Source organism: Scardinius erythrophthalmus, assembly GCF_964197995.2.
Source record: "Scardinius erythrophthalmus genome assembly, chromosome: 6".
Lineage (NCBI taxonomy): Eukaryota > Metazoa > Chordata > Actinopteri > Cypriniformes > Leuciscidae > Scardinius > Scardinius erythrophthalmus.
This window is the reverse complement of record NC_138226.1, coordinates 50,424,331-50,447,976: the sequence shown is the minus strand read 5'-3', so window position 1 is coordinate 50,447,976 and position 23,646 is coordinate 50,424,331. Positions and strand designations below refer to the sequence as shown.

The window sequence follows — 23,646 nt, the reverse complement described above, 5'->3', positions numbered from 1 at the left end:
CCAGCAGTTTTAGATCCCGTCTCTCTGTTCTACCGCAGCTCTTCCCAGCAGTTTTAGATCCTAGATCCAGTCTCTCTGTTCTACCGCAACTCTTCCCAGCAGTTTTAGATCCCGTCTCTCTGTTCTACCGCAACTCGTCCCAAAAGTTTTAGATGCAGTCTCTCTGTTCTACCGCAGCTCTTCCCAGCAGTTTTAGATCCCATCTCTCTGTTGTACCGCAACTCTTCCCAGCAGTTTTAGATCCCGTCTCTCTGTTCTACCGCAACTCTTCCCAGCAGTTTTAGATCCCGTCTCTCTGTTCTACCGCAACTCTTCCCAACAGTTTTAGATCCAGTCTCTCTGTTCTACCGCAGATCTTCCCAGCAGTTTTAGATCTAGTCTCTCTGTTCTACCGCAACTCTTCCCAGCAGTTTTAGATCCCGTCTCTCTGTTCTACCGCAGCTCTTCCCAGCAGTTTTAGATCCAGTCTCTCTGTTCTACCGCAACTCTTCCCAGCAGTTTTAGATCCCGTCTCTCTGTTCTACCGCAACTCTTCCCAACAGTTTTAGATCCAGTCTCTGTTCTACCGCAACTCTTCCCAGCAGTTTTAGATCCAGTCTCTCTGTTCTACCGCAACTCTTCCCAGCAGTTTTAGATCCAGTCTCTGTTCTACCGCAACTCTTCCCAGCAGTTTTAGATCCAGTCTCTCTGTTCTACCGCAACTCTTCCCAGCAGTTTTATATCCAGTCTCTGTTCTACTGCAACTCTTCCCAGCAGTTTTAGATCCAGTCTCTCTGTTCTACCGCAACTCTTCCCAACAGTTTTAGATCCAGTCTCTCTGTTCTACCGCAACTCTTCCCAGCAGTTTTAGATCCCGTCTCTCTGTTCTACCGCAGCTCTTCCCAGCAGTTTTAGATCCTAGATCCAGTCTCTCTGTTCTACCGCAACTCTTCCCAGCAGTTTTAGATCCCGTCTCTCTGTTCTACCGCAACTCGTCCCAACAGTTTTAGATGCAGTCTCTCTGTTCTACCGCAGCTCTTCCCAGCAGTTTTAGATCCCATCTCTCTGTTCTACCGCAACTCTTCCCAACAGTTTTAGATCCAGTCTCTGTTCTACCGCAACTCTTCCCAACAGTTTTACATCGCCTCTCTCTGTTCTACCACAGCTCTTCCCAGCAGTTTTAGATCCCCTCTCTCTGTTCTACCGCAGCTCTTCCCAGCAGTTTTAGATCCAGTCTCTCTGTTCTACCGCAACTCTTCCCTGTAGTTTTAGATCCCGTCTCTCTGTTCTACCGCAACTCTTCCCAACAGTTTTAGATCCAGTGTCTCTGTTCTACCGCAGCTCTTCCCAGCAGTTTTAAATCCAGTCTCTCTGTTCTACCGCAACTCTTCCCAGCAGTTTTAGATCCCGTCTCTCTGTTCTACCGCAACTCTTCCCAGCAGTTTTAGATCCAGTCTCTCTGTTCTACCGCAGCTCTTCCCAACAGTTTTAGATCCAGTCTCTCTGTTCTACCGCAACTCTTCCCAACATTTTTAGATCCAGTCTCTCTGTTCTACCGCAACTCTTCCCAGCAGTTTTAGATCCCCTCTCTCTGTTCTACCGCAACTCTTCCCAGCAGTTTTATATCCAGTCTCTGTTCTACCGCAACTCTTCCCAGCAGTTTTAGATCCCCTCTCTCTGTTCTACCGCAACTCTTCCCAGCAGTTTTAGATCCCCTCTCTCTGTTCTACCACAACTCTTCCCAGCAGTTTTAGATCCAGTCTCTCTGTTCTACCTCAACTCTTCCCAGCAGTTGTAGATCCCGTCTCTCTGTTTTACCGCAACTCTTCCCAGCAGTTTTAGATCCCGTCTCTGTTCTACCGCAACTCTTCCCAGCAGTTTTAGATCCAGTCTCTCTGTTCTACCGCAACTCTTCCCAGCAGTTTTAGATCCCGTCTCTGTTCTACCGCAACTCTTCCCAGCAGTTTTAGATCCCTTCTCTGTTCTACCGCAACTCTTCCCAGCAGTTTTAGATCCAGTCTCTCTGTTCTACCGCAACTCTTCCCAGCAGTTTTAGATCCCCTCTCTCTGTTCGACCGCAACTCTTCCCAGCAGTTTTAGATCCAGTCTCTCTGTTCTACCGCAACTCTTCCCAGCAGTTTTAGATCCCCTCTCTCTGTTCTACCGCAACTCTTCCCAACAGTTTTAGATCCCCTCTCTCTGTTCTACCGCAACTCTTCCCAACAGTTTTAGATCCCCTCTCTCTTTTCTACCGCAACTCTTCCCAACATTTTTAGATCCAGTCTCTCTATTCTACCGCAACTCTTCCCAGCAGTTTTAGATCCCCTCTCTCTGTTCTACCGCAACTCTTCCCAACAGTTTTAGATCCAGTCTCTCTTTTCTACCGCAACTCTTCCCAGCAGTTTTAGATCCCCTCTCTCTGTTCTACCGCAATTCTTCCCAGCAGTTTTAGATCCAGTCTCTCTTTTCTACCGCAACTCTTCCCAGCAGTTTTAGATCCCCTCTCTCTGTTCTACCGCAACTCTTCCCAGTAGTTTTAGATCCAGTCTCTGTTCTACCGCAACTCTTCCCAGCAGTTTTAGATCCAGTCTCTCTGTTCCACCGCAACTCTTCCCAGCAGTTTTAGATCCAGTCTCTCTGTTCTACCGCAACTCTTCCCAGCAGTTTTAGATCCAGTCTCTCTGTTCTACCGCAGCTCTTCCCAACAGTTTTAGATCCAGTCTCTCTGTTCTACCGCAGCTCTTCCCAACAGTTTTAGATCCAGTCTCTCTGTTCTACCGCAACTCTTCCCAGCAGTTTTAGATCCAGTCTCTCTGTTCTACCGCAACTCTTCCCAGCAGTTTTAGATCCAGTCTCTCTGTTCTACCGCAACTCTTCCCAGCAGTTTTAGATCCCCTCTCTCTGTTCTACCGCAGCTCTTCCCAACAGTTTTAGATCCCCTCTTTCTGTTCTACCGCAGCTCTTCCCAACAGTTTTAGATCCAGTCTCTCTGTTCTACCGCAGCTCTTCCCAACAGTTTTAGATCCAGTCTCTCTGTTCTACCGCAGCTCTTCCCAACAGTTTTAGATCCCGTCTCTCTGTTCTACCGCAACTCTTCCCAGCAGTTTTAGATCCCGTCTCTCTGTTCTACCGCAACTCTTCCCAGCAGTTTTAGATCCCGTCTCTCTGTTCTACCGCAACTCTTTCCAGCAGTTTTAGATCCAGTCTCTCTGTTCTACCGCAGATCTTCCCAGCAGTTTTAGATCCCCTCTCTCTGTTCTACCACAGCTCTTCCCAACAGTTTTAGATCCCCTCTTTCTGTTCTACCGCAGCTCTTCCCAACAGTTTTAGATCCAGTCTCTCTGTTCTACCCCAGCTCTTCCCAACAGTTTTAGATCCCCTCTCTCTGTTCTACCGCAGCTCTTCCCAACAGTTTTAGATCCCCTCTTTCTGTTCTACCGCAGCTCTTCCCAACAGTTTTAGATCCAGTCTCTCTGTTCTACCCCAGCTCTTCCCAGCAGTTTTAGATCCAGTCTCTCTGTTCTACCGCAGATCTTCCCAGCAGTTTTAGATCCCCTCTCTCTGTTCTACCGCAGCTCTTCCCAACAGTTTTAGATCCCCTCTTTCTGTTCTACCGCAGCTCTTCCCAACAGTTTTAGATCCAGTCTCTCTGTTCTACCGCAGCTCTTCCCAACAGTTTTAGATCCAGTCTCTCTGTTCTACCGCAACTCTTCCCAGCAGTTGTAGATCCCGTCTCTCTGTTCTACCGCAACTCTTCCCAGCAGTTTTAGATCCCGTCTTTCTGTTCTACCGCAACTCTTCCCAGCAGTTTTAGATCCCGTCTCTCTGTTCTACCGCAACTCTTCCCAACAGTTTTAGATCCAGTCTCTCTGTTCTACCGCAGATCTTCCCAGCAGTTTTAGATCTAGTCTCTCTGTTCTACCGCAACTCTTCCCAGCAGTTTTAGATCCCGTCTCTCTGTTCTACCGCAGCTCTTCCCAGCAGTTTTAGATCCAGTCTCTCTGTTCTACCGCAACTCTTCCCAGCAGTTTTAGATCCCGTCTCTCTGTTCTACCGCAACTCTTCCCAACAGTTTTAGATCCAGTCTCTGTTCTACCGCAACTCTTCCCAGCAGTTTTAGATCCAGTCTCTCTGTTCTACCGCAACTCTTCCCAGCAGTTTTAGATCCAGTCTCTGTTCTACCGCAACTCTTCCCAGCAGTTTTAGATCCAGTCTCTCTGTTCTACCGCAACTCTTCCCAGCAGTTTTAGATCCAGTCTCTCTGTTCTACCGCAACTCGTCCCAACAGTTTTAGATGCAGTCTCTCTGTTCTACCGCAACTCTTCCCAGCAGTTTTATATCCAGTCTCTGTTCTACCGCAACTCTTCCCAGCAGTTTTAGATCCAGTCTCTCTGTTCTACCGCAACTCTTCCCAACAGTTTTAGATCCAGTCTCTCTGTTCTACCGCAACTCTTCACAACAGTTTTAGATCCAGTCTCTCTGTTCTACCGCAACTCTTCCCAGCAGTTTTAGATCCCGTCTCTCTGTTCTACCGCAGCTCTTCCCAGCAGTTTTAGATCCTAGATCCAGTCTCTCTGTTCTACCGCAACTCTTCCCAGCAGTTTTAGATCCCGTCTCTCTGTTCTACCGCAACTCGTCCCAACAGTTTTAGATGCAGTCTCTCTGTTCTACCGCAGCCCTTCCCAGCAGTTTTAGATCCCGTCTCTCTGTTCTACCGCAACTCTTCCCAGCAGTTTTAGATCCCGTCTCTCTGTTCTACCGCAACTCTTTCCAGCAGTTTTAGATCCAGTCTCTCTGTTCTACCGCAGATCTTCCCAGCAGTTTTAGATCCCCTCTCTCTGTTCTACCACAGCTCTTCCCAACAGTTTTAGATCCCGTCTTTCTGTTCTACCGCAACTCTTCCCAGCAGTTTTAGATCCCGTCTCTCTGTTCTACCGCAACTCTTCCCAGCAGTTTTAGATCCCGTCTCTCTGTTCTACCGCAACTCTTCCCAACAGTTTTAGATCCAGTCTCTGTTCTACCGCAACTCTTCCCAGCAGTTTTAGATCCAGTCTCTCTGTTCTACCGCAACTCTTCCCAGCAGTTTTAGATCCAGTCTCTGTTCTACCGCAACTCTTCCCAGCAGTTTTAGATCCAGTCTCTCTGTTCTACCGCAACTCTTCCCAGCAGTTTTAGATCCAGTCTCTCTGTTCTACCGCAACTCGTCCCAACAGTTTTAGATGCAGTCTCTCTGTTCTACCGCAACTCTTCCCAGCAGTTTTATATCCAGTCTCTGTTCTACCGCAACTCTTCCCAGCAGTTTTAGATCCCCTCTCTCTGTTCTACCGCAACTCTTCCCAGTAGTTTTAGATCCAGTCTCTGTTCTACCGCAACTCTTCCCAGCAGTTTTAGATCCAGTCTCTCTGTTCCACCGCAACTCTTCCCAGCAGTTTTAGATCCAGTCTCTCTGTTCTACCGCAACTCTTCCCAGCAGTTTTAGATCCAGTCTCTCTGTTCTACCGCAGCTCTTCCCAACAGTTTTAGATCCAGTCTCTCTGTTCTACCGCAGCTCTTCCCAACAGTTTTAGATCCAGTCTCTCTGTTCTACCGCAACTCTTCCCAGCAGTTTTAGATCCAGTCTCTCTGTTCTACCGCAACTCTTCCCAGCAGTTTTAGATCCAGTCTCTCTGTTCTACCGCAACTCTTCCCAGCAGTTTTAGATCCCCTCTCTCTGTTCTACCGCAGCTCTTCCCAACAGTTTTAGATCCCCTCTTTCTGTTCTACCGCAGCTCTTCCCAACAGTTTTAGATCCAGTCTCTCTGTTCTACCGCAGCTCTTCCCAACAGTTTTAGATCCAGTCTCTCTGTTCTACCGCAGCTCTTCCCAACAGTTTTAGATCCCGTCTCTCTGTTCTACCGCAACTCTTCCCAGCAGTTTTAGATCCCGTCTCTCTGTTCTACCGCAACTCTTCCCAGCAGTTTTAGATCCCGTCTCTCTGTTCTACCGCAACTCTTTCCAGCAGTTTTAGATCCAGTCTCTCTGTTCTACCGCAGATCTTCCCAGCAGTTTTAGATCCCCTCTCTCTGTTCTACCGCAGCTCTTCCCAACAGTTTTAGATCCCCTCTTTCTGTTCTACCGCAGCTCTTCCCAACAGTTTTAGATCCAGTCTCTCTGTTCTACCCCAGCTCTTCCCAACAGTTTTAGATCCCCTCTCTCTGTTCTACCGCAGCTCTTCCCAACAGTTTTAGATCCCCTCTTTCTGTTCTACCGCAGCTCTTCCCAACAGTTTTAGATCCAGTCTCTCTGTTCTACCCCAGCTCTTCCCAGCAGTTTTAGATCCAGTCTCTCTGTTCTACCGCAGATCTTCCCAGCAGTTTTAGATCCCCTCTCTCTGTTCTACCGCAGCTCTTCCCAACAGTTTTAGATCCCCTCTTTCTGTTCTACCGCAGCTCTTCCCAACAGTTTTAGATCCAGTCTCTCTGTTCTACCGCAACTCTTCCCAGCAGTTGTAGATCCCGTCTCTCTGTTCTACCGCAACTCTTCCCAGCAGTTTTAGATCCCGTCTCTCTGTTCTACCGCAACTCTTCCCAGCAGTTTTAGATCCCGTCTCTCTGTTCTACCGCAACTCTTCCCAACAGTTTTAGATCCAGTCTCTCTGTTCTACCGCAGATCTTCCCAGCAGTTTTAGATCTAGTCTCTCTGTTCTACCGCAACTCTTCCCAGCAGTTTTAGATCCCGTCTCTCTATTCTACCGCAGCTCTTCCCAGCAGTTTTAGATCCAGTCTCTCTGTTCTACCGCAACTCTTCCCAGCAGTTTTAGATCCCGTCTCTCTGTTCTACCGCAACTCTTCCCAACAGTTTTAGATCCAGTCTCTGTTCTACCGCAACTCTTCCCAGCAGTTTTAGATCCAGTCTCTCTGTTCTACCGCAACTCTTCCCAGCAGTTTTAGATCCAGTCTCTGTTCTACCGCAACTCTTCCCAGCAGTTTTAGATCCAGTCTCTCTGTTCTACTGCAACTCTTCAACAGCAGTTTTAGATCCAGTCTCTCTGTTCTACCGCAACTCGTCCCAACAGTTTTAGATGCAGTCTCTCTGTTCTACCGCAACTCTTCCCAGCAGTTTTATATCCAGTCTCTGTTCTACCGCAACTCTTCCCAGCAGTTTTAGATCCAGTCTCTCTGTTCTACCGCAACTCTTCCCAACAGTTTTAGATCCAGTCTCTCTGTTCTACCGCAACTCTTCACAACAGTTTTAGATCCAGTCTCTCTGTTCTACCGCAACTCTTCCCAGCAGTTTTAGATCCCGTCTCTCTGTTCTACCGCAGCTCTTCCCAGCAGTTTTAGATCCTAGATCCAGTCTCTCTGTTCTACCGCAACTCTTCCCAGCAGTTTTAGATCCCGTCTCTCTGTTCTACCGCAACTCGTCCCAAAAGTTTTAGATGCAGTCTCTCTGTTCTACCGCAGCTCTTCCCAGCAGTTTTAGATCCCATCTCTCTGTTGTACCGCAACTCTTCCCAGCAGTTTTAGATCCCGTCTCTCTGTTCTACCGCAACTCTTCCCAGCAGTTTTAGATCCCGTCTCTCTGTTCTACCGCAACTCTTCCCAACAGTTTTAGATCCAGTCTCTCTGTTCTACCGCAGATCTTCCCAGCAGTTTTAGATCTAGTCTCTCTGTTCTACCGCAACTCTTCCCAGCAGTTTTAGATCCCGTCTCTCTGTTCTACCGCAGCTCTTCCCAGCAGTTTTAGATCCAGTCTCTCTGTTCTACCGCAACTCTTCCCAGCAGTTTTAGATCCCGTCTCTCTGTTCTACCGCAACTCTTCCCAACAGTTTTAGATCCAGTCTCTGTTCTACCGCAACTCTTCCCAGCAGTTTTAGATCCAGTCTCTCTGTTCTACCGCAACTCTTCCCAGCAGTTTTAGATCCAGTCTCTGTTCTACCGCAACTCTTCCCAGCAGTTTTAGATCCAGTCTCTCTGTTCTACCGCAACTCTTCCCAGCAGTTTTATATCCAGTCTCTGTTCTACTGCAACTCTTCCCAGCAGTTTTAGATCCAGTCTCTCTGTTCTACCGCAACTCTTCCCAACAGTTTTAGATCCAGTCTCTCTGTTCTACCGCAACTCTTCACAACAGTTTTAGATCCAGTCTCTCTGTTCTACCGCAACTCTTCCCAGCAGTTTTAGATCCCGTCTCTCTGTTCTACCGCAGCTCTTCCCAGCAGTTTTAGATCCTAGATCCAGTCTCTCTGTTCTACCGCAACTCTTCCCAGCAGTTTTAGATCCCGTCTCTCTGTTCTACCGCAACTCGTCCCAACAGTTTTAGATGCAGTCTCTCTGTTCTACCGCAGCTCTTCCCAGCAGTTTTAGATCCCATCTCTCTGTTCTACCGCAACTCTTCCCAACAGTTTTAGATCCAGTCTCTGTTCTACCGCAACTCTTCCCAACAGTTTTACATCGCCTCTCTCTGTTCTACCACAGCTCTTCCCAGCAGTTTTAGATCCCCTCTCTCTGTTCTACCGCAGCTCTTCCCAGCAGTTTTAGATCCAGTCTCTCTGTTCTACCGCAACTCTTCCCTGTAGTTTTAGATCCCGTCTCTCTGTTCTACCGCAACTCTTCCCAACAGTTTTAGATCCAGTGTCTCTGTTCTACCGCAACTCTTCCCAGTAGTTTTAGATCCAGTCTCTGTTCTACCGCAACTCTTCCCAGCAGTTTTAGATCCAGTCTCTCTGTTCCACCGCAACTCTTCCCAGCAGTTTTAGATCCAGTCTCTCTGTTCTACCGCAACTCTTCCCAACAGTTTTAGATCCCGTCTCTCTGTTCTACCGCAACTCTTCCAAACAGTTTTAGATCCAGTCTCTCTGTTCTACCGCAACTCTTCCCAGTAGTTTTAGATCCAGTCTCTGTTCTACCGCAACTTTTCCCAGCAGTTTTAGATCCAGTCTCTCTGTTCCACCGCAACTCTTCCCAGCAGTTTTAGATCCAGTCTCTGTTCTGTGACGAGGCGTTCCAGCGATATGGAAGTCACCATCTTTGATATTTAATGTAATGACTGTCCCTGTGGTTACATTCACTGCTACGGCAAGAACAGAAACTGGGATTGGCTCGGGTTATTTGTTCATACTGTAGTGGATTGAATACTCTGAATGTAAGAGTTTGTGCCCATTACATCGTTGCATGTGGTGCTTGTGTGTGCAAGTGGATTAAGATGTAAGATGCAAAGTGCACTCAGACTCTGCACCTGGTCATCTGAAGTTGGGAGACGGGTCGGGCCGAAAGGAAGCTACTCTCTAAATAGAGTCTGGGGATTTGGCATTATGTGGTTTTAAACATTTACCGCATTTACCGTTCTACCGCAACTCTTCCCAACAGTTTTAGATCCAGTCTCTCTGTTCTACCGCAGCTCTTCCCAACAGTTTTAGATCCCCTATCTCTGTTCTACCGCAACTCTTCCCAGCAGTTTTAGATCCCCTCTCTCTGTTCTACCGCAACTCTTCCCAGCAGTTGTAGATCCCCTCTCTCTGTTCTACCGCAACTCTTCCCAGCAGTTGTAGATCCAGTCTCTCTGTTCTACCGCAACTCTTCCCAGCAGTTGTAGATCCAGTCTCTCTGTTCTACCGCAACTCTTCCCAGCAGTTTTAGATCCCGTCTCTCTGTTCTACCGCAACTCTTCCCAGCAGTTGTAGATCCAGTCTCTCTGTTCTACCGCAACTCTTCCCAGCAGTTGTAGATCCAGTCTCTCTGTTCTACCGCAGCTCTTCCCAACAGTTTTAGATCCAGTCTCTCTGTTCTACCGCAACTCTTCCCAGCAGTTTTAGATCCAGTCTCTCTGTTCTACCGCAACTCTTCCCAGCAGTTTTAGATCCAGTCTCTCTGTTCTACCGCAACTCTTCCCAGCAGTTTTAGATCCCCTCTCTCTGTTCTACCGCAGCTCTTCCCAACAGTTTTAGATCCCCTCTTTCTGTTCTACCGCAGCTCTTCCCAACAGTTTTAGATCCAGTCTCTCTGTTCTACCGCAGCTCTTCCCAACAGTTTTAGATCCAGTCTCTCTGTTCTACCGCAGCTCTTTCCAACAGTTTTAGATCCAGTCTCTCTGTTCTACCGCAACTCTTCCCAGCAGTTGTAGATCCCGTCTCTCTGTTCTACCGCAACTCTTCCCAGCAGTTTTAGATCCCGTCTCTCTGTTCTACCGCAACTCTTCCCAGCAGTTTTAGATCCCGTCTCTCTGTTCTACCGCAACTCTTTCCAGCAGTTTTAGATCCAGTCTCTCTGTTCTACCGCAGATCTTCCCAGCAGTTTTAGATCCCCTCTCTCTGTTCTACCGCAGCTCTTCCCAACAGTTTTAGATCCCCTCTTTCTGTTCTACCGCAGCTCTTCCCAACAGTTTTAGATCCAGTCTCTCTGTTCTACCCCAGCTCTTCCCAACAGTTTTAGATCCAGTCTCTCTGTTCTACCGCAGCTCTTCCCAACAGTTTTAGATCCAGTCTCTCTGTTCTACCGCAACTCTTCCCAGCAGTTGTAGATCCCGTCTCTCTGTTCTACCGCAACTCTTCCCAGCAGTTTTAGATCCCGTCTCTCTGTTCTACCGCAACTCTTCCCAGCAGTTTTAGATCCCGTCTCTCTGTTCTACCGCAACTCTTCCCAGCAGTTTTAGATCCCGTCTCTCTGTTCTACCGCAACTCTTCCCAACAGTTTTAGATCCAGTCTCTCTGTTCTACCGCAGATCTTCCCAGCAGTTTTAGCTCTAGTCTCTCTGTTCTACCGCAACTCTTCCCAGCAGTTTTAGATCCCGTCTCTCTGTTCTACCGCAGCTCTTCCCAGCAGTTTTAGATCCAGTCTCTCTGTTCTACCGCAACTCTTCCCAGCAGTTTTAGATCCCGTCTCTCTGTTCTACCGCAACTCTTCCCAACAGTTTTAGATCCAGTCTCTGTTCTACCGCAACTCTTCCCAGCAGTTTTAGATCCAGTCTCTCTGTTCTACCGCAACTCTTCCCAGCAGTTTTAGATGCAGTCTCTCTGTTCTACCGCAACTCTTCCCAGCAGTTTTATATCCAGTCTCTGTTCTACCGCAACTCTTCCCAGCAGTTTTAGATCCAGTCTCTCTGTTCTACCGCAACTCTTCCCAACAGTTTTAGATCCAGTCTCTCTGTTCTACCGCAACTCTTCACAACAGTTTTAGATCCAGTCTCTCTGTTCTACCGCAACCCTTCCCAGCAGTTTTAGATCCCGTCTCTCTGTTCTACCGCAGCTCTTCCCAGCAGTTTTAGATCCTAGATCCAGTCTCTCTGTTCTACCGCAACTCTTCCCAGCAGTTTTAGATCCAGTCTCTGTTCTACCGCAACTCTTCCCAGCAGTTTTAGATCCCGTCTCTCTGTTCTACCGCAACTCTTCCCAGCAGTTTTAGATCCAGTCTCTCTGTTCTACCGCAACTCTTCCCAGCAGTTTTAGATCCAGTCTCTCTGTTCTACCGCAACTCTTCCCAGCAGTTTTAGATCCCGTCTCTCTGTTCTACCGCAACTCTTCCCAGCAGTTTTAGATCCAGTCTCTCTGTTCTACCGCAACTCGTCCCAACAGTTTTAGATGCAGTCTCTCTGTTCTACCGCAACTCTTCCCAGCAGTTTTATATCCAGTCTCTGTTCTACCGCAACTCTTCCCAGCAGTTTTAGATCCAGTCTCTCTGTTCTACCGCAACTCTTCCCAACAGTTTTAGATCCAGTCTCTCTGTTCTACCGCAACTCTTCACAACAGTTTTAGATCCAGTCTCTCTGTTCTACCGCAACTCTTCCCAGCAGTTTTAGATCCCGTCTCTCTGTTCTACCGCAGCTCTTCCCAGCAGTTTTAGATCCTAGATCCAGTCTCTCTGTTCTACCGCAACTCTTCCCAGCAGTTTTAGATCCCGTCTCTCTGTTCTACCGCAACTCGTCCCAACAGTTTTAGATGCAGTCTCTCTGTTCTACCGCAGCTCTTCCCAGCAGTTTTAGATCCCATCTCTCTGTTCTACCGCAACTCTTCCCAACAGTTTTAGATCCAGTCTCTGTTCTACCGCAACTCTTCCCAACAGTTTTAGATCGCCTCTCTCTGTTCTACCGCAGCTCTTCCCAGCAGTTTTAGATCCCCTCTCTCTGTTCTACCGCAGCTCTTCCCAGCAGTTTTAGATCCAGTCTCTCTGTTCTACCGCAACTCTTCCCTGTAGTTTTAGATCCCGTCTCTCTGTTCTACCGCAGCTCTTCCCAACAGTTTTAGATCCAGTCTCTCTGTTCTACCGCAACTCTTCCCAGTAGTTTTAGATCCAGTCTCTGTTCTACCGCAACTCTTCCCAGCAGTTTTAGATCCAGTCTCTCTGTTCCACCGCAACTCTTCCCAGCGGTTTTAGATCCAGTCTCTGTTCTGTGACGAGGCGTTCCAGCGATATGGAAGTCACCATCTTTGATATTTAATGTAATGACTGTCCCTGTGGTTACATTCACTGCTACGGCAAGAACAGAAACTGGGATTGGCTCGGGTTATTTGTTCATACTGTAGTGGATTTAATACTCTGAATGTAAGAGTTTGTGCCCATAACATCGTTGCATGTGGTGCTTGTGTGTGCAAGTGGATTAAGATGTAAGATGCAAAGTGCACTCAGACTCTGCACCTGGTCATCTGAAGTTGGGAGAGGGGTCGGGCCGAAAGGAAGCTACTCTCTAAATAGAGTCTGGGGATTTGGCATTATGTGGTTTTAAACATTTACCGCATTTACCGTTCTACCGCAACTCTTCCCAACAGTTTTAGATCCAGTCTCTCTGTTCTACCGCAGCTCTTCCCAACAGTTTTAGATCCCCTATCTCTGTTCTACCGCAACTCTTCCCAGCAGTTTTAGATCCCCTCTCTCTGTTCTACCGCAACTCTTCCCAGCAGTTGTAGATCCCCTCTCTCTGTTCTACCGCAACTCTTCCCAGCAGTTGTAGATCCAGTCTCTCTGTTTTACCGCAGCTCTTCCCAACAGTTTTAGATCCAGTCTCTCTGTTCTACCGCAACTCTTCCCAGCAGTTGTAGATCCAGTCTCTCTGTTCTACCGCAACTCTTCCCAGCAGTTTTAGATCCCGTCTCTCTGTTCTACCGCAACTCTTCCCAGCAGTTGTAGATCCAGTCTCTCTGTTCTACCGCAGCTCTTCCCAACAGTTTTAGATCCAGTCTCTCTGTTCTACCGCAACTCTTCCCAGCAGTTTTAGATCCCCTCTCTCTGTTCTACCGCAACTCTTCCCAGCAGTTTTAGATCCCGTCTCTGTTCTACCGCAACTCTTCCCAACAGTTTTAGATCCAGTCTCTCTGTTCTACCGCAACTCTTCCCAACAGTTTTAGATCCAGTCTCTCTGTTCTACCGCAGATCTTCCCAGCAGTTTTAGATCCAGTCTCTCTGTTCTACCGCAACTCTTCCCAGCAGTTTTAGATCCCGTCTCTCTGTTCTACCGCAACTCTTCCCAGCAGTTTTAGATCCCGTCTCTCTGTTCTACCGCAACTCTTCCCAGCAGTTTTAGATCCAGTCTCTCTGTTCTACCGCAGCTCTTCCCAACAGTTTTAGATCCAGTCTCTCTGTTCTACCGCAGCTCTTCCCAACAGTTTTAGATCCAGTCTCTCTGTTCTACCGCAACTCTTCCCAGCAGTTTTAGATCCAGTCTCTCTTTTCTACCGCAACTCTTCCCAGCAGTTTTAGATCCAGTCTCTCTGTTCTACCGCAACTCTTCCCAGCAGTTTTAGATCCCCTCTCTCTGTTCTACCGCAGCTCTTCCCAACAGTTTTAGATCCCCTCTTTCTGTTCTACCGCAGCTCTTCCCAACAGTTTTAGATCCAGTCTCTCTGTTCTACCGCAGCTCTTCCCAACAGTTTTAGATCCAGTCTCTCTGTTCTACCGCAGCTCTTCCCAACAGTTTTAGATCCAGTCTCTCTGTTCTACCGCAACTCTTCCCAGCAGTTGTAGATCCCGTCTCTCTGTTCTACCGCAACTCTTCCCAGCAGTTTTAGATCCCGTCTCTCTGTTCTACCGCAACTCTTCCCAGCAGTTTTAGATCCCGTCTCTCTGTTCTACCGCAACTCTTCCCAGCAGTTTTAGATCCAGTCTCTCTGTTCTACCGCAGCTCTTTCCAGCAGTTTTAGATCCAGTCTCTCTGTTCTACCGCAACTCTTCCCAGCAGTTTTAGATCCAGTCTCTCTGTTCTACCGCAGCTCTTCCCAACAGTTTTAGATCCAGTCTCTCTGTTCTACCGCAACTCTTCCCAGCAGTTGTAGATCCAGTCTCTCTGTTCTACCGCAGCTCTTCCCAACAGTTTTAGATCCAGTCTCTCTGTTCTACCGCAACTCTTCCCAGCAGTTTTAGATCCAGTCTCTCTGTTCTACCGCAACTCTTCCCAGCAGTTTAGATCCAGTCTCTCTGTTCTACCACAGCTCTTCCCAGCAGTTTAGATCCAGTCTCTCTGTTCTACCGCAACTCTTCCCAGCAGTTTTAGATCTAGTCTCTCTGTTCTACCGCAACTCTTCCCAGCAGTTTTAGATCTAGTCTCTCTGTTCTACCGCAACTCTTCCCAGCAGTTTTAGATCTAGTCTCTCTGTTCTACCGCAACTCTTACCAGCAGTTTTAGATCCCGTCTCTCTGTTCTACCGCAACTCTTCCCAGCAGTTTTAGATCTAGTCTCTCTGTTCTACCGCAACTCTTCCCAGCAGTTTTAGATCCCGTCCCTCTGTTCTACCACAGCTCTTCCCAGCAGTTTTAGATCCAGTCTCTCTGTTCTACCGCAACTCTTCCCAGCAGTTTTAGATCCCGTCTCTCTGTTCTACCGCAACTCTTCCCAACAGTTTTAGATCCAGTCTCTGTTCTACCGCAACTCTTCCCAGCAGTTTTAGATCCAGTCTCTCTGTTCTACCGCAACTCTTCCCAGCAGTTTTAGATCCAGTCTCTGTTCTACCACAACTCTTCCCAGCAGTTTTAGATCCAGTCTCTCTGTTCTACCGCAACTCTTCCCAGCAGTTTTAGATCCAGTCTCTCTGTTCTAACGCAACTCGTCCCAACAGTTTTAGATGCAGTCTCTCTGTTCTACCGCAACTCTTCCCAGCAGTTTTATATCCAGTCTCTGTTCTACCGCAACTCTTCCCAGCAGTTTTAGATCCAGTCTCTCTGTTCTACCGCAACTCTTCCCAACAGTTTTAGATCCAGTCTCTCTGTTCTACCGCAACTCTTCACAACAGTTTTAGATCCAGTCTCTCTGTTCTACCGCAACTCTTCCCAGCAGTTTTAGATCCCGTCTCTCTGTTCTACCGCAGCTCTTCCCAGCAGTTTTAGATCCTAGATCCAGTCTCTCTGTTCTACCGCAACTCTTCCCAGCAGTTTTAGATCCCGTCTCTCTGTTCTACCGCAACTCGTCCCAACAGTTTTAGATGCAGTCTCTCTGTTCTACCGCAGCTCTTCCCAGCAGTTTTAGATCCCATCTCTCTGTTCTACCGCAACTCTTCCCAACAGTTTTAGATCCAGTCTCTGTTCTACCGCAGCTCTTCCCAGCAGTTTTAGATCCCCTCTCTCTGTTCTACCGCAGCTCTTCCCAGCAGTTTTAGATCCAGTCTCTCTGTTCTACCGCAACTCTTCCCTGTAGTTTTAGATCCCGTCTCTCTGTTCTACCGCAACTCTTCCCAACAGTTTTAGATCCAGTCTCTCTGTTCTACCGCAACTCTTCCCAACAGTTTTAGATCCAGTCTCTCTGTTCTACCGCAACTCTTCCCAGCAGTTTTAGATCCAGTCTCTCTGTTCTACCGCAACTCTTCCCAGCAGTTTAGATCCAGTCTCTCTGTTCTACCACAGCTCTTCCCAGCAGTTTAGATCCAGTCTCTCTGTTCTACCGCAACTCTTCCCAGCAGTTTTAGATCTAGTCTCTCTGTTCTACCGCAACTCTTCCCAGCAGTTTTAGATCTAGTCTCTCTGTTCTACCGCAACTCTTCCCAGCAGTTTTAGATCTAGTCTCTCTGTTCTACCGCAACTCTTCCCAGCAGTTTTAGATCCCGTCTCTCTGTTCTACCGCAACTCTTCCCAGCAGTTTTAGATCTAGTCTCTCTGTTCTACCGCAACTCTTCCCAGCAGTTTTAGATCCCGTCCCTCTGTTCTACCGCAGCTCTTCCCAGCAGTTTTAGATCCAGTCTCTCTGTTCTACCGCAACTCTTCCCAGCAGTTTTAGATCCCGTCTCTCTGTTCTACCGCAACTCTTCCCAACAGTTTTAGATCCAGTCTCTGTTCTACCGCAACTCTTCCCAGCAGTTTTAAATCCAGTCTCTCTGTTCTACCGCAACTCTTCCCAGCAGTTTTAGATCCAGTCTCTGTTCTACCGCAACTCTTCCCAGCAGTTTTAGATCCAGTCTCTCTGTTCTACCGCAACTCTTCCCAGCAGTTTTAGATCCCGTCCCTCTGTTCTACCGCAGCTCTTCCCAGCAGTTTTAGATCCAGTCTCTCTGTTCTACCGCAACTCTTCCCAGCAGTTTTAGATCCCGTCTCTCTGTTCTACCGCAACTCTTCCCAACAGTTTTAGATCCAGTCTCTGTTCTACCGCAACTCTTCCCAGCAGTTTTAAATCCAGTCTCTCTGTTCTACCGCAACTCTTCCCAGCAGTTTTAGATCCAGTCTCTGTTCTACCGCAACTCTTCCCAGCAGTTTTAGATCCAGTCTCTCTGTTCTACCGCAACTCTTCCCAGCAGTTTTAGATCCAGTCTCTCTGTTCTAACGCAACTCGTCCCAACAGTTTTAGATGCAGTCTCTCTGTTCTACCGCAACTCTTCCCAGCAGTTTTATATCCAGTCTCTGTTCTACCGCAACTCTTCCCAGCAGTTTTAGATCCAGTCTCTCTGTTCTACCGCAACTCTTCCCAACAGTTTTAGATCCAGTCTCTCTGTTCTACCGCAACTCTTCACAACAGTTTTAGATCCAGTCTCTCTGTTCTACCGCAACTCTTCCCAGCAGTTTTAGATCCCGTCTCTCTGTTCTACCGCAGCTCTTCCCAGCAGTTTTAGATCCTAGATCCAGTCTCTCTGTTCTACCGCAACTCTTCCCAGCAGTTTTAGATCCCGTCTCTCTGTTCTACCGCAACTCGTCCCAACAGTTTTAGATGCAGTCTCTCTGTTCTACCGCAGCTCTTCCCAGCAGTTTTAGATCCCATCTCTCTGTTCTACCGCAACTCTTCCCAACAGTTTTAGATCCAGTCTCTGTTCTACCGCAGCTCTTCCCAGCAGTTTTAGATCCCCTCTCTCTGTTCTACCGCAGCTCTTCCCAGCAGTTTTAGATCCAGTCTCTCTGTTCTACCGCAACTCTTCCCTGTAGTTTTAGATCCCGTCTCTCTGTTCTACCGCAACTCTTCCCAACAGTTTTAGATCCAGTCTCTCTGTTCTACCGCAACTCTTCCCAGCAGTTTTAGATCCAGTCTCTGTTCTACCGCAACTCTTCCCAGCAGTTTTAGATCCAGTCTCTCTGTTCCACCGCAACTCTTCCCAGCAGTTTTAGATCCAGTCTCTCTGTTCTACCGCAACTCTTCCCAACAGTTTTAGATCCCGTCTCTCTGTTCTACCGCAACTCTTCCCAACAGTTTTAGATCCAGTCTCTCTGTTCTACCGCAACTCTTCCCAGTAGTTTTAGATCCAGTCTCTGTTCTACCGCAACTCTTCCCAGCAGTTTTAGATCCAGTCTCTCTGTTCCACCGCAACTCTTCCCAGCAGTTTTAGATCCCCTCTCTCTGTTCTACCGCAACTCTTCCCAGTAGTTTTAGATCCAGTCTCTGTTCTACCGCAACTCTTCCCAGCAGTTTTAGATCCAGTCTCTCTGTTCCACCGCAACTCTTCCCAGCAGTTTTAGATCCAGTCTCTGTTCTGTGACGAGGCGTTCCAGCGATATGGAAGTCACCATCTTTGATATTTAATGTAATGACTGTCCCTGTGGTTACATTCACTGCTACGGCAAGAACAGAAACTGGGATTGGCTCGGGTTATTTGTTCATACTGTAGTGGATTGAATACTCTGAATGTAAGAGTTTGTGCCCATAACATCGTTGTATGTGGTGCTTGTGTGTGCAAGTGGATTAAGATGTAAGATGCAAAGTGCACTCAGACTCTGCACCTGGTCATCTGAAGTTGGGAGACGGGTCGGGCCGAAAGGAAGCTACTCTCTAAATAGAGTCTGGGGATTTGGCATTATGTGGTTTTAAACATTTAATGCCTCAGTATTTATAACTAATATAACAACATATGGATAGATACTCTGCAATTGTGTGTTTTTAATTTATGTTTAAAGAGAAGGTTTGGTAGGGTTTTTCTTAGTGTTGCCTAAAGTACCGGTACCAAGTTGGTCCTGAAATTTTAGAAATGTGCTGCTTTGAGCGCTGTTGAGCGGAATCATAAACACCTCTGATTGGCCATTGTGTTCACGCACTCATCAGATATATCTTACATTTTTATCAACTCTAGTTTTTCTTAACGTTTAGAATCTCTTTAATTTCTTGGCTTTTGGTTGATAACAAAGGTCTTAGCAAACACGTCTGGTTGGTGTCTGGTGGATATGAACCTAAACCAGCCCTATTATACTGGCTTCCTCAATACCAGCTAATCAAACAGTCATTCAGGGAACCCACTGATGAGTTGATTGTGAAAACATGTATCTAATCTGCAGTATTTCTCTGTGTGTCTCGTGTCTCAGGTAGTGGTGATGGCTACAGATAGAGGGATAGTGGAAGACTGGCTCTCAGAGTTCAAGGTGAGTCAAGTAGCATCCAGTATTAAGGCCTGATGGTGTGTGTGTGTGTGTGTGTGTTTCCAGATAAACAGACTACTGGTTCAGGAAGGAATGCTGTGCCTTATTATCTCAATGCTTGAACACACACACAGATGAGTACCATTAGTACCATTTATTCAGGAGAATGCTGTAATGTCGGGGTTCTCAACATATATATCAACATATTAATCATATTAATCAAATCTATTGTGATGTTCCTCCTTGCACAATCCCCCAAACATAACACATAAAGACCCGTAGAAACTGTGACCCTAAAATCTAAATTGTGAATTACCATGATGGTAAAAGCCAGTGAATATGAAATTTTCAGACTGTCAGACCTTTAAATATTGGTATTTTTTATAGTTTCTCAAGTAGATGATGGTCAAGGCACCAGAAAAGTAGATGCTCTTGGATCTTATAGAAAAGATTAAAAGTATTAAAAGTATTTTATTCCATCATTCCGAGCTCTTTATTTAAGAGCTTAGAATCTTGGGGCTAATGCAGATTATTTAACCCTCTGGGGACCAAGCTGTTTTTGGGGTCCTTGAGATGTTCTGACATGCCTTCACATTTGTGCTTTTTTCAGTTATTTATAAACATGTTAATGGGTAAGGTGTAAATTCACTATATATAGCACAAACCAGGCTACCATAATATGCGAGCAACTTGTATGTAGATGTTTGTATTTTTAAGAGAATAATGTTTATGCGTGGTTATTGAAAAAAATTAAAATGAAAGTTGCTGAATTAAGACCACAAAACACATATTAAATATGTGTCCACAAGACTTTTGACTAATGGATGTTATCCCTTTGAGTTCTAGCTTCAAAATTATGTGAAAATAGTCTTGCTTTATCGTTCACAAAAAAAAAAATACATTGATTTAAATGGTGTAAAACAGGTTTTGCTTGGAAAGCCAATATGCGAGGGGGAGGAGTAGTTTACACCTTAGATTACAATGTCCCACCCACTCTGCATAATGACTCTGCATAAAGAGCCATTCATTCAGGTGTGACACTGACTGAGCCACAATGCAAAGACAAAAGATGTATTTAGACTTACATTGACCATTTAAGATTTCGCTTACATCTCTCTTGTAAATATGTTTTGCTATTTTATTAAAAATGTTACAATTACAACAATAATTACAATTTCAACAATATTTCAAGTGTACTCTTTCTTTATAAAAAAGATTATAGGCCTACATTTTATCATATGTATTCATTAGTTTGAATATAGCTAACATTGGAACATCTAACATCTTAGTGTCTGACTTTATTTTTGACAATTTTATATATATATATATATATATATATATATATATATATATATATATATATATATATATATATATATATATATATAACGCGTTAGATATGAGCAGAAATTGCTAAACAAAAGCTTATTTGATGTGGCAGTATATTCTACAGTAGCCTAAAAACTGTACCCAAATCTAGTCAACAAGTGACTGACTGTAACGTTGTTTTATGAAATATTAGGGCATATAAATGCTAATTTGCAGTTAAATACGTTGCTTATACAAATACATTTTATTTCAACATATTCCAGTCGATTTTTACTCATCTCAGTAGGCTATAGCAAAGCAGTTTATTCTTTCACACACAGACGCGCGATTCATATTTAGGCTAAACAGTCTTTACAAATATGTACCCTTCATTCATCTCACAGAAAGGCGAGTCATATTATAGAAATGCGATTCATCTTTTTGCGGTTTACATAGGCCTACACTAACGTTATTCCATAACGTTATTCCACACTTGAGAAAAGAAAACAACCTACCTCACTCCTCAGCGGGATCTGCTCCTCATATCAGGAGATATTGCTCCTCATCAGCACTGTTCTGAGGAATCTTTTCTCCATAAGGTAGGCTATATTATGCCTTACTCGATCGCGACGCGCTTTGTTTACAGCTGATGTGGGCGTTTCACAGGTGTGAAAAAGTTCTCAGAATTTGCGTTTGAATAGCACGCGCTCTCCGGGGAGTGGTCACATTACTTTTGAATGGCTCACAATGAGCTCGACTGGAGTCGCTCTCTTTTTATACAGATTACAGAAGCTGAGCATATTTGTTTTTTATATAAATTACTTCATTTAAAAGATGTGATCTCAAGCTTTATGCCCGTGGGTCTGTTTGCCTGTTTGACTGAATTTTCGCGGAGTTATAGATCATTTTCGAACGCGTTTCAAATGGGAGTTTACTGACAGAGAGAAGGCAGAAATCGCATCATGTTAAAGTTTCTTTATTTGTCAAAAAGCAAAACGCCCGCGCGTTTTTGGTCCCCAGAGGGTTAATAGCTACTAAACACTTCTTCAGATTTGTGTTGGTTTGTCTTTACTGATGATGAATGTGTGTGTGTGCTCTGATAGGCCCTGTCGGAAGCGCAGCTGTCCGGTTATGCTGGGATCCTCCCCCAGAAGGATACGCTGGTAGCTGCCCTCTACAGAGTCATTCAGGACCCCGACACTGAGGTGAGGAGAGAGAGATCACACACACACACACACACACACACACACACACACACACACACACACACACACACACAAACACACACACACACACACACACACACACACACACACACACACACACACACACACACACACACACACACACACACACACACACACATTCTCCTCGTCTCCTCGCACTCCTGAGCATCATCTGTGTGTTCACAGCTGCTGGAGCCTGTGTGCCACCAACTTTTCGAGCTATACCGCAGTTCAGAGGAGCGTCTGCGGCGCTTTACTCTGCAGTTCCTCCCCGAGCTGCTCTGGGTTTACCTGCGCAGACGCAGACACAGCAGCAGCTGCATAGAGGCTCTTCTGCTGGGCATTTACAACCTGGTGAGTGAGTGTGTGTGTGTGTGTGTGTGTGTGTGTGTGTGTGTGTGTGTGTGTGTGGAAATGGAAGCAAGCAGAGTATGAAATGTTCAGAATCGTTGAAGAGAGAATCGCGATGTGTCGGAGAATAATTTTTTTCTCCCACCTCTACTCATAGCATTAGGAGTATCACAGTGTGTGTGTGTGTGTGTGTGTGTGTGTGTCAGCGCTAGCAGCTGTTCTGTGGAGTGATCAGTGTAGCCGTGGTTTTGTGACAGAGTCCAGACAGTTATAAACATGCCAGTCTTCATCCAATGCCTACTTGTGTACTTAGCTCCAAGTGCAAAAACTAAACCCATAACACAGAGAACAGTGGAACAAACAGAACAGTTCAGAGGTCAGTTCAGAGTTCAGAGGTCAGAGCTGCTGTAACTGTAACTGTAACTAAATCTTGGCTCAAACCCCGGTCAGGTTCACCTGTCTGTAACTCTCCAGTGATCCTGGAGACCGTGATGAGCTTGTTCGTGGTTTGTAGTATACGGTTCAGTCATGCTGTTGACGAGCGATCTGTGTAAACTCTGTGGGCCTGTTTACGCGTGGCTGCATAGGATAGGATAGGTATAGCTGATAGGATAGCTCTCCGATCATGAAGATGAGGTGTAAATGCTTTTCAAAACGCATTCTAGATGGATTGCGTTACAGTCGCACAATCCACTTCAGGACGTGCTTTGAGACGTATCCCAGACTCATTCCAGAGGCAACTGGACACTTGTAAATTCATTTGGCTGTAGAAGCCACATATGTCAATTTGACTCCTCCAAAAACGGTAAAAAAGATATAGCTGCAAGCAGCAAATAACGGGGAAAAATTCAAGCATTTTAAGCACATGCGTAAAAATGTATTGTTTTATTTTGCAAATTTGTAACCACCTAAATCATAGATGGAAAAGACCATTTACAGCCAATACAGGCAATTTAGATGAAAGGGTTTTAACAGTTGTAGCGCCACCTATGGCTTGATCTCCATAAAAGTTTGCATGTCTCTTAAGAATCATATGTTGCATGTGCTCACCTAAGTTCTGAAGTTCTGAGTTTTCATTTAGGACTGAGTCTTTTGGGTATACTTGGCCACGCCTGTTTTCTAAATGAATCCTCTTTCATGCGAGCACAGACTGAGCCCATAGATGGGTGATGTTATCTTATTCCGTTCAAGAGTCACAGCTGGCCACGCCCCCGTCAAACATTTTAGCATCCTGACGTGAACGTGATTTGAGATTTTGTCTTTTTTTTTTTTTTTTTTTAACAATCAGACTTCAGAAAATAAGAAAATGGTTTGGTTCCAATCGGGTGAAAACCTAGGACTATTTCGGAAAGTTTCAGAGACATTCGTCTTGAGCCAGGAATTCCAATGATGTAAGAGTCTGCGATGAATGGTTCAGGAGTTCTGAGTGATGGCTGTAGCGCCTCCCTTAGGCTGGTTGGGGCGAGCCTTGGTGGCGTTGTTGACAGGGTGGATACTAACATCGCACATCCTGATTTTGTCAAATTTAACACATTCCTGGGTCAACATATTTTGTTTATCCTGGAAGAACATTCCTGTCTGACAATGTAGTCCTAACAATATCCCTACTCCTAAACCTTAGCCTACCCATCCGTCCTTCGTTAAACCGAGGTGACGGATTTAACGTTAAATGAGATGAGACGTTAAACCGAGGTCCTAACTCTCTGTGGTCATTAGAAATCCCATGGCACTTCTCGTAAAGAGTAGGGGTGTAACCGCGGTGTCCTGGCCACATTCCACCCATCGGCCTTTACCAATCATGGTCTCCTAATAATCCCCATCCACTGAATCACTCTATCACTCTCTCTCCTCTCCACCTATATCTGGTGTGTGTGTGTGTGTGTGTGTGTGTGTGTGTGTGTGTGTGTGGCGAGCGCACTGGTGCTGCTGTACTGTGGCTGCCGTCGCATCATTCCAGTGGATGTTCACACTGGTGGTGTAGAGGAGAGATTCCCTGATGTGATTGTAAAGTGCTTTGGGTGTACAGTAGTACACATGAAAGCGCTATATAAATGCCTCATTCA

General features: G+C 46.1%; 1 protein-coding gene across 1 annotated transcript in view; it reads left to right on the top strand.

Annotated features, from left to right (window-relative positions):
• The window catches only part of LOC308692112 (hyccin 2-like), a 108,928-nt gene that overhangs the window by 39,434 nt on the left and 45,848 nt on the right, over window positions 1-23,646 (top strand). Inside the window, exons 3-5 of the mRNA XM_081367859.1 lie at window positions 18,645-18,701; window positions 21,110-21,211; window positions 21,419-21,586. Coding sequence (XP_081223985.1) covers window positions 18,645-18,701; window positions 21,110-21,211; window positions 21,419-21,586 — 327 coding nt within the window. The remainder of the gene's footprint in view (window positions 1-18,644; window positions 18,702-21,109; window positions 21,212-21,418; window positions 21,587-23,646) is intronic.